Genomic DNA, 15,543 nt, shown 5'->3' with positions numbered 1-15,543 from the left:
CCCACAGAAACACCTGGTGAGGGGGCAGCTTCTGGGAGGGAGTCACGACACAGCGGCGGGGGCGGTACGGCACGGTACGGCACGGTACGGCACGGTACGGGGTCACTACGGGTGGCACAGAGCACAGCAGACACGCACACCGTCACAATGTTCAGAGGGAGCGCACCCGGCATCGCACTTACCGCTGCAAACGGCGCCCGGCCACGCTCGGCCCTGCCGCTTCGCACCTCCGTCCCCCCGCCCCAGCCAGCAGACTGCCACAACTCGGGCTGGGGGCCCGGCCCGGCGGGGTGGGCTACGTGCCCCCGGTCCCGGCGGGCGCGGAGGCGAGGTGGCGGATGTGCTCGGGCGGTGAGACGGGGGGTCTCGGTCCCGCGTGCGATTTACACACTGTACAAGTATTTACAGCGCGAGGAGCGGCGGGGGCCCGGGGGAGGCACCCTCAGGCTATGCACTTGTCATAGGCGGGGAGAGGCGGCAGGGGTGCGCAGGGCCGGGGCTCTCCTCCGTGGGGCTGCCCCACGGGAGCGCTGCGCTCCCCTGCCCCGTCCCACAGCCGCCGGCCTCTCCCCCAGCTTTGTGTGCAGGCAGAGCCCCCTGCGAGGGACCTGCCATGGAGCGTGGGCTTCCCACGGCGACCAGGTCCTCGATAACAAGTGCATCGATCTGCTAAGAGCTTTCAGTACAGTGATGGACTGATGGAAAAGAAAAAAAAGAAAAGTCCAGGCAAAGAACAGCAAGCACTGAAAGGCGGGTGGAACCGTGCAGAGAAGTAGCAAGCCATGCTCTAGGACGGGACAGACGGTCACGGGCGCTAGGGCTGCCCTTTGGCAAAGTGGCCCTCCGTGGGTCGAACATGCCACGAATTCATACGCACGGGTGTTCGATAAAGAGTAGTTATCGGGTCGCTCGGCGGCACGCTTTGCGATGAAACCCTTAGGCGCGACATTGAACTGATTAGCTATTCACAGGTCTTGTTCTGGAGTCGTGTTATTTCGTTGCATAGAACATCAGGCGGGTGAGCGGGCGGCTGCCACCCGCCGCGGGGGGCACCGGGGGGGTGTCGCTGGCGCGGGGAGGCGGCGGGGCGTGGGCAGCGTGCGGCTGTACGCCGGTGAGCCCCCTCCTTGGGCTGCCTCCCCCCCTGGGAACCCCCTCCTGGCAGGGCGAGTGGGTTTTGGCCGCCGGCCGCTGCGCCGGCCGTCCCCGTGTCCCCACGAAATGGCTTGAGAAGGACTTGGATTGCACAGTAAGAGGAAGGATACTGCTGGAGGCAAAGCTCTCCTGATCTTGTTCCACGGGATTTGTGCTCTTTTATAGCCTCCTGCACTCTATTGCTTCTACAGACGACAGCCCGTGTGCTAACTCATCGCACAAAGCAAAGAGGGAAGAGGATTTGGTATAAAGTTTAGGGAGAAAAACAAACTTAAAACCAAAATAAAACGAACCCAAAGAAACTGAGAAAAAAGGACCCCCCCCCGACGACGCCCCGTGCCCCCCCCCCCGGTGCGGATGAGGTATACACAGAAATCAAAGTGGGATGATTAAGGCTGTTCTTGAAAGAAAAGGGGTGCCCGGCGGCAGGCGCGCTGGCTGCGTGGCGAGGGCGAGCGCGGCCCTTTCAATGCTTCCAATGGCTTCGGGGCGGCACCGCGTGCCGGGACGTGCGCCCAGCTGGCGGCCACGTCGGCAAAGGCCGGCTGCACCGCCTGTCAGAGTCCTATGGCCTCGTATTTCGGTAGTGAAACAGTGTTAGGTCCTAGCTGACGCACTCCGGGGGGTCCCCGGCGGGGCCGGGAGCGGGCCGCAGTGCAGGGGGCGCGGGGACGGCCCCGGAGGGGCGGACAGGGTCGGGAAGGAGGAGCGGCGCCCGCAGCGCCCAGCCCTCGGCTCGTGGTGGGGGGAAAAACCTATGAAGACGCCAGAGCTGGGGTTCGGAGGGAGCAACTCTGTGTATAATCTTGAGAAAGGGCCGTGGCCCACCTACGGGGCCTGACCCAACGGTCCGGATCAGGCCCGTCCCCTCAGGGCGGCTGCCAGGGCTCGCCGTGTGCCGTGACGGAGCTGCTCGCCAGGCGTGGGGGGTGCCTGCCCCGGGGCGTCCGCCGGGCCCCCACTCAGCCGCCGTTTGGTCCAAGATCCAGGGATCGCCCTGCTTTCAAAAGCTTGCGGGAGAGAAGAGAGAGAGGCATTAGCCTGAGTGGCGACGTCCCCACGGAGGGGACCCCGCCGAGCGGCAGCGCCGGCCCGAGCGAACGGGCGGTGGTGAGCCAAGAGGCGCTGCTGGCGGAGCAGCTGCTGCCGCCCCCGTGCTGGACGGGCTCCCGGCGCAGAGCTCGGGCTGCCCAAACCTTCCTCGCAAACCCGGGGTCTGCACCAGCATCCACAGGGCATCGGCCCACGCGGCGCTGCCAAGGCCAGGGAACAAGGCCAAGCCCTCACGCCTTGGCCTGGGGCCAGCGCTTGGGGATGAGGATGGGGACGAGTGGCCCAGTGCGAAGGGGACGGGGCTGCACCGTGTCTTTCTTGGGGGCTGGGGGCATGGCAGGGCAGGGCTCAGCGGGTGCCAGGGGGGACAGTGGTGATGCGGGAGCCCCGGGGATGGCACAGCAGAGGGGACCGGTGTGATGGAGGGGACCGATGCGACAGAGGGGACCAGTGTGTGGCTGTGCCCCAGACACTCACCGTTATACCCAGAGTCTGTCGCCGTGCGCTGAATTCACTGGCTTCTTCATAGGTTTTTCCACTGCAACGACTCGATCTCCACTCGCTTCCCAAACTCCTGCGGCGAGAGGGAGCAGGAGGGAGCGGGAGGGCGTCAGGCGCGGCTGGGGCAGGGAGAGCCGTGGCACAGCGCCCGGCGCCGGCTGCACTCACCTTGTGCCGTTCTCTCACCAGAACGAAGTGAACTTCTTGCCGAAAGCCGACACCGCTGCAGGGAAGCCGGGAGAGGCGTCAGCACAGTGCAGCCACCCTGGCCTCCCACCTTCCCGGCCCCCCACCTCCCCAGGCCCCAAACCGTGGGAGCACCGCACCCCGCCGGCTGCACCCAGCCTCCCCCACGGCTCCTGACCCCATCACCAGCCGTGGGAGCCGTCCTCACCTTCAGTCAGTTTGCCTGCTTGTTCCGCTGCCCCCCCCGGCAGGATTTTGGAGAAAACGCTCTCTCCTTCCCCCCCGGGCTGCCCCGTGGCCGTGCTGGTGGGACCACGCGGTCCGGCTGCCCTCGGACCGGCCTTGCTGTCTGCTGGGGGACAAATGAAGTCACCGTTAGCAGGGGATGGGCCTGGCTGGGGGAGCTCGGCCGAGCCCCCGGGGTACCAGGCAGCAGGCACAGGGGGGAGATGGCACCATGCTGCCGGGCCCACTGACCTGCTGCGCCCAGGGGCTGCGCCGCGGGCGCTCTCCCCGGCTGCTGTGGCACTTTTGCTGCGGGTTTGGATGCATCTGTCTGCTCCGCTTTCGGCTGGAAGGGGGAGAACAGCTCTCAGGACTCACCCTCCTGGCAGAGAATCCTCTGGGGGCAGCCCGGACTGGGAGGTGACACCAAAACCCCCAAACGCTGCTCCACAGCTCCAAAAGAGGAAGAAAGGGATCCAGGGCACAGGGATGTCCCCTCCTGGGTCTCCTCGAGGGGATGGCTGCTCCCATGGCACCCAGGGGTGGCCGTGGTGGGCACATGGGTGGGATACGCCTTGCCCCATGGCTCCTGTCCCCAACCCTTCCCCTGGCCACGGCCAGCTGGGCCGGTCCCAGGCAGAGCTGTGGGGTGGGGAGGCAGCTGAGCCGGACAAGCCCGTACTTACCGCCGGCGCTGGGTGCCCGCCCGGTTGTGCATGGAGCGTGGCCGGTGCCTTCCCCGCCGCCTGGGCTGGCCCCAGCTGCTGCTGCTGCGGTGGCCGAGACGAGGGGGGTCCCTGTGTCCTGCCCCTGGCCTCAGGCTGCGCCGAGCCCCCCGGCTGGGCAGCCTGCCGTGCTGCTGGCTGCTGCCGTGCTGCCTGCTGCCCTGCCTGCTGCTGCCTGGCCGACGGCTGCTGCGGGTGTGCAACGGGCTCCGGCTTCGGCGCTGGGGTGGCCGACCCGTGTGGCTGGGGAGGCTTCTGCGCCTTGGGGGTCTCGGCACCGTGGTGGTGAGCAGCGGGGCGGGATGGCGGGGCATACTCGGCAGAGCCGGGGCCGTAGGGCGCGGGTGCGCGGGGCTCGGGCTGCTGCGCTTTCTTGGGGGCAGCTGGCGGCCCGTGGCCGCGGGGCTCGTGGCGACCGGGCTCTCGCGGGTGCTGCTTGGCCGAGCGGCGCGGGGGCTCGTCGCCGGCGTGCCGGGAGGTGCCGGTGTGGCGCCCGTACTCCCCGTGGTGCCGGTGCTCGCGGTGCTGGGGGTAGTCATCGTGCTGCCATGGGTCCTCGTCGGGGGGCTCGTCGTAGTCGTGGTAGGTGTGCTTAACCGGGGGTCTCTTCTGTGAGGAAGAGTGGCCACCGTAGTGCCTGACCCTCTCCGCCCGCGCCTCCCTGGGCTTATCAAACCAGTCTGTCTCCTCCTGACCCAAATGATAGGCTTCGGAAACCAAAAACAAACCACAGTCAATCTTTCACTCGAGGCCGCCCGGGCGGAAGCCATGCAATGAGGCGGGAGAGGCAAGCAGCGGGCACGCGCGTGGGGGACAGCCCGTGCCGGCGGGGACGGGACGCGGCGTGGCACGGCGCGGCGGGGCACCGCGTGGGACCGGCTAACACCGAACACCCGGGGCGGGGGGAGGAAGGCACGTGTCAAGCAAACTGAGGTGGTGAGAGTGTCTCTGCGTACGAGCGGACAGGCATGCCCCGGGGAAGTGCCATGCTCTGGGGTGGTCACCACGGGGAGCCGTTACCTTCGCTGTCCGAGACAACGCAATGGGCATCGTCCATGCCGTAGCCCTCCTCGTGCTTGTACGAGTGACTCCTTGGCACGTCTTTGATATGCTTTTGCACATCAGGCAACGAGTGGCTGGAGCAGAACTGGGAGCAGGGGTCCCCCGCCGACTGCGGGCCAGGCCCCCCTGCGGCACGCGACCCCCCCACCGCCTTCCCCAGGGGGCTGACGGGGCTCTCCTCCTCCGAGGGCTGTGTGCGGATGGGTGCCCGCCCACGGCTCTGGCTCATGCTGAGGGATGAGGGCTTGGAGCCGCCTTTCTGGGAGCGCTCCGCACCCTCCCGCTCATAGGACTTGCTCCGGCTGCCCCCCTCCCGGCCGGAGGGCTTTTCCACCCCGTAGCCGGAGGAGCGGGTTCTGCTGCTGCCAGAGTAGACCCGGTCCTCCTCATCCACCAGATCCCGGCTGGAGACTCCGTAGTACTTCTGCTGCTCGTAGACGTTCTTCTTCAGGCCGTAGGTGATCTCTTCCTGCAGCTTCTTGGCCCTGGAGGCCACGTTGCTGCTGCCAACTGAGGTCGTCGCTGCATAGGAGGCCAGGTCCGACTCCACGTCTTTGGCTTCTTCAATGGGGGAGAACTTGGAGATCTTCTGTTCCATGCCCTGCTTCCTGTGCTTGCTGCGCTTCGAGGAGACGACGGCAGGCGCCAGGTTTTTGGACGAATGCTTCGGTAGCGCCATGCCGGAGCTGTGCTTGTCCACCCGTGAGGAGTGCCGGTACTCGCTGTCCCCGTAGTAGTAGGATGAGGCGGTGGAGCTCCCTGACACCCTGCCATTGCTCTCCATGCCCCGGTGGTAGCTGTTCTTCCCTCGATGATCGGGGCCATGGTGGTCATAGACATCCTCCTCAGACTCCTCCTCAGCTTTGGTGTAGCAGCAGGGCCGGCTGGAGCCCTCAGCATCCCCCAGGTCGCTCTTCTCTCTGCCATGGCGGCTGTCAGCGCCTGTGCCTGCCAGCTCTGCTTTTGGCCCCTCCACTGCCGGGCTCTCCTTGGTGAGCTCGCTGATGTCCTCGATCATCACGTAGTTACGGGGGATGTTCTGCTCCAGGCTGGTGTAGAGGGACTCGGAAGAGAAGCTGGCTGAGGGGCCCTGCGCCACACTGACTCTCTCGGCCGGCCGGGCCTCGGGTGCCTTGTACTGCTCGTAGCCACCGCTCGCCGGCGCGGTGCTGAAGGTGACATCGGGAACGGCAGAGGAGCTGGTGGCCACACCGATGACCTCGTAGTTGGTGGGGATCTTCTGCTCCAGGTCAGCCAGCGAGGTCTGCCGCGGCTTCTGGTGCCCACCAGCTATGTCTGCCGGACTCTGGAAGAGGGCGGGCTGTGCCGCCGGCACAGTGGCCACCCCGGCGAAGGCGCTCGGGGCTTGGTAGGGGTTTTGGGGCCTGAAGCCTGGCTGGCTCGGAGTGCCCAGCTCCGGGTATGCAGCACCGGGGGCTGGGAAGGCGCCGGGTGAGGCGAAGGCAGGCAGCGGGGCCGCCGACAAGTCATCCTGCGAGGTGCTGGCTGTGGGGTACTGGGGGGGCTGCAGGCGTGCCGGCGGGAAGGCGGCGGGGCCCTGCGGGGCGGGGTACGGGTAGGCGCCGTAGGAGGCAGCGGTGGCAGCGAAGTCGGGGTACTGCCCGGCGGGTGCGGGGCGCAGGCCGGCGCTGTCGTAGGCGGCGAGGCGCAGGCTGTGCAGCTCGCTGTCGGACAGGTAGTCGCGGCGGTCCCCGGCGCAGCGCAGGTAGGGGTGGTCCCGCCCGCTCCCCCGCTCCTTCAGCAGCGACTCCTTGCGCTGGGTGATGCCCAGCTCCAGGTACTTGAGCTTGGCGTCGATCTCCTTCTCCTCCTCGTCCAGCTCCGCCTGCTTCTTCCGCAGCTTGGTGGCCTCGTGCTCCACCAGCCTCAGGTCGCGGTCCAGCTCCTTCAGCAGGCTGGCCTTGGTGACCGGCGCGGTGGCCTTGGGGGCCAGGCTGCTCAGGTAGAGCTGGGGGGCGGCTGGGCTGGCCAGGGCGACGTGGGGCTCCTCGGGTGGCGGGCTGGGCAGCGTCCGCTTCACCTTGCGCGCCAGCGGGCTTGACTGCAGCCCCCCCACCTGCAAAGCCAAGGGATACCTGGTCAGGGGTGCAGGTGGCTGTCCCCCCATGTTCCCCCCCGAGCATCACAGACCTCCTCCCGTGCCCCGGGGTTGTGGTAAGGCAGCTTGCTGGGCACGTGTTCCCCCATGCACCTAGGAAGCGGCATTTATGTAAAAGCACAATAAATAGGATGGAAGTAACAGGCAGGGCGCTTTCTGTGAGTAATTACCGGGGGTGGCAGCTGGCCAAGCGTTGGGCCGGCTGCGTGTGTGCTGCCGCCTGCCACAAAAACGGCTCTCTGTCCTCGGGCGCTTGGCAGCGGGGCTCGAGGGAGCGGCCGGGGACTGCTGCTGTCCTGGGAATTGTCCCGGGGCTCTTTGCTGGGCGCTTGGCAGCCCAAAGCAACCTCGGTGTGTGGGGGCAAAGGTGGGAGCAAGGGCTGCCACAACCATGCACAGCAGCTGCGCCTTGGGAGGGGTGGGGGACCTGGCTGGGGCAGGGGACAGGGGACAGCCCTGATCCTGCCACCCAGCAGCAACTCCTGCACAGCTTGTGCAGCCAGTGGAGCTCCAGGGCCTCCCTCCAGCTGCCGACTTCGGTGCACGCGTCTGTGCCCGCCGGCTGCCATCAGCTGCTGCAGGAAGCCAGCCTTTTAAAATATTAATTGTCACAGCGCTAATGAAACTGAAATGTCCTGAGGTGCCTCCTGGGGCCGTTCCCCGAGGGAAAGGTTGTTCCCCGCGCTGACGTACCTGGGTGCCAGGGAGCAGCGGGTGCTGGTAGAGGGAGAACCTGTCCTTGCCGGCCTCCTCGGCGGTGGGGCTGATGGGCTTGGGGTCGGAGAGGGAGCGCTGCATGGTCTTGATGGGACGCGGCAGCGTCTGCTGGCGCTGGGCCGAGTCAGCGGTGAAGTGCTTCTGCGGGGGGACATGAGCCTTGTTCAGCCGCTCGCTGGTGGCGAAGGAGGACTCCAGGAGGCGGTGGGGGGACAGGGGGGAGACGGGTGAGTAGAGGACCTGGGGAGAGCGGGGCGGCTGGCGGGTCACCAGCTGGGAGAGGGACTCAGCTGGCAGATGGGACTGGTAGCCTATTTCCAGGGGATCCGGCTTCTTCTTCTCAAACTTGCCCAGGGTCTGCTGCCGGACGGCGTGGGGGTCCAGGGGGCCTGTGCTCACCATCTGGATGTTGGTGGAGTAGGGCGGGATGGTGGTGGGCACCGTCAGCTGAGGCACCACGACACCGGGCTGAGGGGCTGGCTCTGGCTCCGTCTGGCAGGCCAGGCTCTCGCCCCGCTGCGTCTTCTCTGGGGCCGAGATGTACTTCACGATTTCCACCCGGGGGTCATGGGTAGTGATGTGGATGGAGGGGGAGACGCGGAGGAGCTGGTCGGGTTCCGTCTGCACAGAGCAGTCGCTGATGGTCTGGATGCCCACGCTGGCTGTGCCACGGGTCATCCCCTCCGGCTTGCCCTCGGTGCCGGCCTCGGCGTGCCGCGAGGTCCGGGAGCGCCGGCGGCGCACGGGCTGCTCCCACTCCCCGCTGTCCTCCTCATCCGTCTGCACGCTGCAGTCGGTGCTGCGCCGAGCCCGCCGCCGCCGCGACAGCAGGTACCGCTCCTCGCCATCCTCCTCGTCCGTCTGCACGCTGCTGTCCGCTGTCTTCCTCGCCGTGAAGGCTTCCCGTGCCACCTCCTTCTCGTAGGTGTCCCGCAGCCGTGGCATCGAGTTCCTCTTCTTGATGCCCCGGCCAGGCTCCCAGGGCTCCTCGGCTTGCAGCGACATGTCCGAGGCCGAGCTGCTGAGTGGCCGCTGTGGCGCGGGGTAGCGGGGGCCCGCGGGCCCCTCTGGTGGGGCCTGGCTGGGCAGGGGCCATGCCTGCCCGTTGTGCGGCAGGCCCCGTGGTGCCTCGGCGGGCCCCTCGGGCGGGCGGGCAGGGGGCTCGGCGGGCGCCGGGAAGACGCTTTTCTGCCGCTTCTGCTCCTCCAGCTGCTGCTGCAGCTGGTGCTGGAGCTGGTGGATGTGCTCGAGCTGGAGGCGCTGCTGGGCGAGCTGCTCCCGCTGCAGCGCCAGCTGTGCGTGCCGCTCCTCCTGCTGCTGCTGCAGCACCTGCTGCTTGATGCACTGCAGCTCCTGCAGCTCCCGCTGCACCAGCAGCTGCTCCTTCTCCCGGTGCCGCTGCAGCTCCGCGCGCTCCCGCTCCAGCTCCTCCTGCAGCCGCAGCTGTCGCAGCTTCTCCAGCTCCACGCGCTCCCGCTCCAGCTGCAGCACGTGCTCCTGCTGCTTGCGCTGCCGCTCCTCCTCCCGCTCCCGCTCCTCCCGCTGAGTCCCGTCCAGCGGCGGCTTGGGCACGGCGGCTGCCTGCCCGGGCTCCTTGCCGGCCGCCGGTGCTGCTGGCCCCTCGGCACGGGGAGCAGCCCCCGCCGGCTCCGCTCTCTGCAAGCCACCAGTGGGGGCGGCAGGGGCTTTGGAAGCGGGACCAGCACCCGCCGCCACCGGTGCTGTGCTGACGGGCTTGCCCAGGTAGACGGGTGTCTCCATCAGCGAGGCCGCCGGGGCCGGCCGGCTGGGAGCCGGGTAGCGGTAGAGGCCCTGTGCCGCCAGCGGGACACGGGGGGTGACGACTGGCAGCCTGGTTAGGCTGGCCAGCGGGACTGCCGCCACGCCGCCCGGGCCGTAGGGTCTGTAGAGCCCGCGCAGCATGGGCCGCAGCACTGAGGCCGGCTGGGTGGTGATGGGCAGCGTGGAGGCGATGGGCGTGTTGATGGTGGAGTAGATCATGCCGTCGGCGGCCCGCACGGTGGCGGTGGAAGGGAACATCTGCCGGACGGCGCCCAGGCGGACACCGGGGACGTTGTACTGCGCCAGGCTGCCGAAGCCCTGCCGTGCCTCGGGGAAAGTGGGGTTGTACATCCCACCAGGTTTGGGGGGTGCAGGGCCCTGCTGCTGAGCTGCCAGCCCCCCCGCACCCCCTGGCCCTGTGCCGGGGCTGTAGTGCAGCAGGTCGGGGCCGTTGGCATGCCGGCCACCATACTGGTCCATGGAGTTGAGGGCAGCACACATGCGGCTGATCTCACGCGCCGTGGTGGCACTGTAGTGGGCCAGGCTGGACTCCTGGAAGCTGGCCAGGTCCCCCCGGGGCGAGAACCGGTAGTCAGAATAGATATTGGAGGCCGAGCTGTACCTCCGCATGGGGAGCGGGTGGCCCAGCATCTCTGCTGGCTGGCGGAGGTCAGAGAAGGAGCCATACTGCAGCCCCTGGCCCAGGTAACCACCCTCGGCAAAGCCCACACTGTAGGAGTGCTTCATGGTGCTGAGGTCCACAGCGGCGTCACCCGCCGGGGAGGGGAAGGGCTGATCCCCCTTCATGGGGTAGTAGTTCATCCCGATTTCGGAGAGGTTTGTGTCTGACATGGAGGAGTAGAGGCGGCCGAAGGCGCCGGAGGGGTAAAACTTCTGCTCCTCGTAGAGCGCAGGCGCCGGGGCTGGCTGCTCCCGGTAGGGAAAGGTCTCCGGCAGCTCTGGCTCTCTGCTGCCATAGAGGGGTCCACTGGCTTTCCGTCCAGGTGCCCCCGCCTCCCCAGCTTTCTTCTCCGGCATCTTAGAGGTGGGGTTGAAAGCACCAGTGCAGCTGCTGCCAAAGGGGAACTTGTAGACCACGTCGCAGCAGGCCACCTGGCTCTCCGGCTTCACGCCCGTGAGGTCCAGCACGTTGGTTGGTGGCTCCTCCTTCAGTACTTTGGTCACCGGGCCGGCCACCGCCTCCTCCATCTGCACCATCATCACCTGGGACTTCTTGCCGCCCAGGGCGAGGAGAGGGCTCTGGCTCTTCAGCTCCACTGGCAGCGCGCGGTACAGCTCTGAGCCCGGCTCTGGCGGGAAGGGCTGTGGGAGGCTGCCGACGTTCTGCGCCCCACCAGTCTGCGTGATGAGCACGTCCTTCTTCACAATCTGGCCTGGCACGCCATACCTTGCAAACTTGGTCTGAGGGGCAGCGGCGGGCTCGGGCTTGCCGCTGGCCACCCCGCTGGCTCTGACAGTGGCCGTCTGGACACCCTGCTCCACCTGCTTCACCTGCGCCAAGCACACCGGGCTCCCGCTCCCCTGCCCAAAGTCCACCCGGCTCTGGAAAGGGTCTCCGTAGACCACGGGCTGCTTGGGCTGCGAGAGCAGCATGGGGGAGGCGATGGCCAGGCCAGCGGTGCTGGCTGCTGCGATGATGGCGTGGGGCTGCTCCTGGGCATTGAGGTTGATGATCAAGGGCTGGATGGCTGTGGACTGCCGGCTCGGGATGTGGTCCAAGGTCAGGCAGTACTTCCTGGCCTCAGTGGCCAAAGAGGTGAGATCCATGCCTTGGTCCGTTATGATGATGGGGGCAGACTTCAGCGCAGTGCGTAAGTCCACGGCATTAGTGCTCGGCACCTTGGGCCCTGGCTCAACCCGTGATGTGCCGGGGACGGAGGAGATACGGCAGAGGGAGATGTTTTCTGCAGGGAGCGCTCCCCAGCCATACAGTCCTGCAATGCTGTCGGCGGCTGAAGTCACGGCGGGTGCCTTCTGGGCGTGCTCCTTCACCGGCTGTGCCCTGACGTAGGCACCTTGCGGCTGCTCTGGCTCTGGTGCCTGGCTGTAGCCATGTGCCGGCAGCTGCCGGCTTGGCCTGGTGGGGGATGATGTGGGGGACGTCAAGGAGCCGGAGCTGGCTGGCTTGGTTTGGCTGGCTGCATCGGCTGCCAGCGTGATCAGCATGAAGGGGGCATCCTGTGAGGGCTGCCGGGCCAGGCGCGGCGAGCCCGCCCGGTGTGGCGTCTGTGTCCCCTGTGCCACCAGAGAAGAGGCGGTGGGGCCGGCAGAGGTGGCAGTGGGACCCTCGTAGGGGAGGATGGGGCTCTGTGTCTGCGTGGAAAACTCTGCCGTGGCCTTTGCAGTGCGGGTGGGACTCTGCGTGGGGGAGGTGGGTGAGAGCGGAGGGCTGGAGCTCTTGAAGAAGGGGTACGTCTTGGGCGGCGGGGGCTTGCCGTCGCTCACAGCCGGGAGCTTCTCCCTGGCCGTCTGCACGCTGATCTCCACCGCTGCCTTGCTTCTGCCAGCGTCCTCTGTCTGTGAGCCGTAGCTGACGGTGCTCTTCACCGGACTGTAGCTTCTGCCAGCTAGGGATGGGGCCTCCGGAGCTGGGGAGCTGTAGCTCCGCAGCGCACTCCCGGGGCCGCCCGCTGCTGTCGTCACCGTGCTGGCACCTTTGCCATAGGTGTAAGGAGTGGCGGCAGCCTTGGACACCGGGCTGGGCGCTGCCGGGGCGCTCTGGAGCTTGGCTAGGTCTTGCCCCTCTTTCGCAAAATGCTGGGTGACCCGGACGTCAGGAATGGCCTTGCCTGCGCTGCTGTCGGAGGTGGCAAAGGAGACGGGAGCAGAGAGCTGCGTGGGGCTGGTGCCAGGGGTGAGCGGGCCGCCATTCTGCTTCATCAGGTCAGCGTAGGCGCTCTCAGCATTGAGGAAGTGCTTCTCCTGGTATGTCTCCTCCTGCCCCTTCACCTTCTCTCCCTGCTCAAGGGCCAGGTCGAAGGAGGAGGACTGGTGCATCCTGGAGATGCTCTGTGAGGTCTGCAGGATCTCCTCATACACGGCCCCCGCCTTCGGCAGGGCACTGGGATAGCTGGGCTGGGAAGGGCGCACGGGGCCACTGTCATACTGGTACTCCTCGGCATACTGGTACTCGAAGCCGTTCTGGCCCTCAGTGCTGCGGTAGCCGACCTGCTGGTAGGTGCCGCTGTAGGAAACGGCTGGCTGGGCCTGCTGGACCTGCTGCTTCTGCATCATCTCTGCCTTCCTCATCATCTCCTCGTAGGCCTCCTCGGCGCTCTTGAGGGGCTTGCTGGCGGGCTGGCTGGGGCCGCTCTCCCCCTTCTCTGTCGGGGAGTACAGCGACATGAAAGTGGGCAGGTTGTACTCGCTGCCCGACTTGTACAGCTTGGAGGCCACGGCGTCAAAGCTCTCGGCCTCCGAGTCAATGGAGGGCGAATACTCAGAGCAGGAGGAGCGGTGCAGCTCCTCCATCTCTGCTGCCTGCCGCAGCTCCTCGGTGGGGGAGGCGTCTTCGATGGGGGAGAGGTTGCTGGGGGGGGTTTTGGAGCGCTCCCTCCTCCGCTGAGCCCTCAGCTCCTCCTTGTCGCGCTTAGTCTTGCGTGCTGTGCTCCGGATGCGCTGCTGCTCCACCTCCCGCATCTTCTCCTGCTCCCTCAGCAGCTCCTCTTCCTCCCGCAGCTCCTCCTCCTCAGATGAGTCCTCGATGGTGGGCAGCAAGGGGCCGTGGGAGCGGTGGCGAGCCTTTCTCTGCTGCTTCACCTCCTCCAGCCGCTGCCGGCGGCTGGGGCTGCTGTCGCTGTCCTCCTCCAGGGAGGAGATGGAGGTGGGTGAGGTGCCCGAGGTGTAGCTGGGCGTTGTGGCCGGCAGGGTGGAGGAGTACTCACCCCGGGAGCGCTCCTCGGGAGAGCCTGTCAGGCTCTCCATCTCCAGCTCGGGCTCCCGGTCCAGGCTGGTGTCTGCCTCCTGGCCCATCTCCATCTCCCGCCCGTAGCCAGTCGTGCTGTTCAGCTCGATAGTCTTGAAGCGCCGCAGCCCGCCCTGGGCCGTGCTCAAGTCATCGCCCTCCGCCGTCTCCAGCTCCTTCCTCTCCTCCTTGTACAGGCTGCCGGAGCTGTGTGGCAGGCGCCGCTTAGCCGATGCCGGCTCTTTGCCCTTCTCCGCCTCGGCCTTCTGCCCGGCTTTGGGGATGCTGTACTTGGCACGTCTGTAGCCCTCCTCCTCCTCCTCCTCCAGGTTGTCCTCCTCTGCACTCATCTCCAGGATCTGCCTCCGCATGAACTCCTCGTCGCTCGCCTCCGCCTCCCGGCCCTTGGGCCGGGGGGGCACCGGGGAGAAGCCCCCTTCGCTGCTGTCCTCCACGTAGTCATGCCGCAGCTTGCTGCCAAACTCATCCGAGGACTCTGCGCTCTCCCGCCGCTCCCGCTGGTTCTCCCACTCCATCGAGTCCTCATCCTCCTCCAGGATGTCCTCCAGCTCCTCATCCGAGTCGAAGGCTTCGGGGGTGATGGAGAGGTACCGTGGCCTCTGCCGCTGACGCTGCTCCTCCCGCGGCTCCGGGCAGCCCTTGGCCCGCTCGGTGGGCTCCGGCGGGGCACCCCGGCCTTCCAGGAGGGGCCTCATGCTGCTCTCCAGCTTGGTGAGCTCAGAGGGGCTGGGGGGGCTCTGCCCAGCCAGCCCGGTGCCGCTCAGCTTCTCCTCCTCCTGCTGCACCAGGCCGGTGATCTCGCTCTGCGAACTGGAGATGCCGTCGGAGGAGTAGCCGGTGTCGCTGAGGCTCTGGGGGCTGCGGGACAGGTCCGGGGGGTAAGGCTTGCTCCCATCCTGCGGGCGAGGGAGAGCACAGCGTCAGATGTGGGCAGCTCTAGAGCTGCTCCCCCCGCTTCCCCCCAAAACACTGGGGAGCGCACAGAAGGTCTGGGCAGCGCTGAGAGCCAGCCCAGCATGAAGGCTGGGGGTTGCCCCATGTGCCCCCTCAGTGGCTTGTCAGCAATTTGTCTCCATGCTCACAAAGGCGGGTGACAGGGCATGCTGCAGACAGGGGATGGCACAGCACATGTCCCCAGGGGCAAAGGCATTGCGGGACTCACAAATATGTTTAGAAAACTGGGCCCGTCAGCGTTATCTCCCTGGATAACTAACACGAGAAGGCTGTCCAATGGCAACATCGATTTTTTTTTACTTAGAGAGACAGTGGTGGCTGAGCCCTGTCTGTAAGCCTTGGGGTACAGATGGCCACACACCCTTCCCTGGGGAAAGGATGCGAGGGCAGAGCTGCCTGCTGCTCTCCCCAGACAGGCAGGCAGCTGTCTGCCACTCTCCCCAGGCAGGCAGGCAGCTGCCTGCATGGGGAGAAGCCCAAGCACTTGTAATTGGGGGGTGTCTTGGGAGGGGGCAGCCCTTGCCCCCAGTGCCCAGCCAGGCTGGCATGGCAGCACTGAGAGGACAGGACCTTTACTGGCAGCAGCCATGGGGAACAGCTGCCTTTTAATGAACTCTAATTGCCCCGACTGACAGCCAGGCAAAGCAGCCTTCAGAAGCAGGGTGGCCCCCAGGATCCTCGTTAGATTCCAGCTGAAATAAACAGGCCCTTTTAATTGATGTTACAATTAGAGGGCATCGGGGCAAGCCTCTGAGCTGTGGGGCAAGCACCATCACGCCCAGCCCTGGTGCCACCCACAGGGCCCGTCACCCCCACGGAGGCACCATGGACCTTACTGGATTTCAGAAGCACCAGCAGTCAGGGGTGTGAGGAGCCTCTTCCCTGGGGGCAGCCGTCCCTTCCCAGCTTTTGGGGGACCTCCCACTGCATCCCCTCCCCAAGGGGGGCTGTGCTGGCTGATGCTGGGATGGTTGCTCATGGGGCAAAACCATCCCAACACAGCCAAATGTTTCCCCAAATTGTACTGAACTTTTAAAAAGGTGGGACGAGGAGCTTGAAAAATGCCCACTGCTGCAACATGAAATGTTGTGAAACGAGTTTTCCATTTAATGACAAAT

At 66.5% G+C, this 15,543-nt stretch overlaps 1 protein-coding gene across 2 annotated transcripts in view; it reads right to left on the bottom strand.

Moving 5' to 3' along the window:
* Nucleotides 1–1,514: 1,514 nt before the first annotated feature.
* Nucleotides 1,515–15,543, bottom strand: part of BSN (bassoon presynaptic cytomatrix protein) — a 95,056-nt gene continuing 81,027 nt past the window's right edge. For both annotated transcript variants that reach the window (XM_074879616.1, XM_074879617.1), the window contains exons 5-12: nt 7,720–14,367; nt 4,866–6,984; nt 3,807–4,552; nt 3,373–3,466; nt 3,104–3,247; nt 2,878–2,932; nt 2,686–2,782; nt 1,515–2,165 (exon numbers count right to left, since the gene is read on the bottom strand). In XM_074879616.1, the coding sequence (XP_074735717.1) occupies nt 2,892–2,932; nt 3,104–3,247; nt 3,373–3,466; nt 3,807–4,552; nt 4,866–6,984; nt 7,720–14,367 (9,792 nt within the window). In that variant the 3' untranslated portion in view covers nt 1,515–2,165; nt 2,686–2,782; nt 2,878–2,891. The remainder of the gene's footprint in view (nt 2,166–2,685; nt 2,783–2,877; nt 2,933–3,103; nt 3,248–3,372; nt 3,467–3,806; nt 4,553–4,865; nt 6,985–7,719; nt 14,368–15,543) is intronic.

Source organism: Strix uralensis, chromosome 10 (genome assembly GCF_047716275.1).
Source record: "Strix uralensis isolate ZFMK-TIS-50842 chromosome 10, bStrUra1, whole genome shotgun sequence".
In the NCBI taxonomy this organism is placed as follows: Eukaryota; Metazoa; Chordata; class Aves; order Strigiformes; family Strigidae; genus Strix; species Strix uralensis.
Note: the sequence above shows the minus strand (reverse complement) of the source record. Positions and strands in the feature narration are given on the sequence as shown.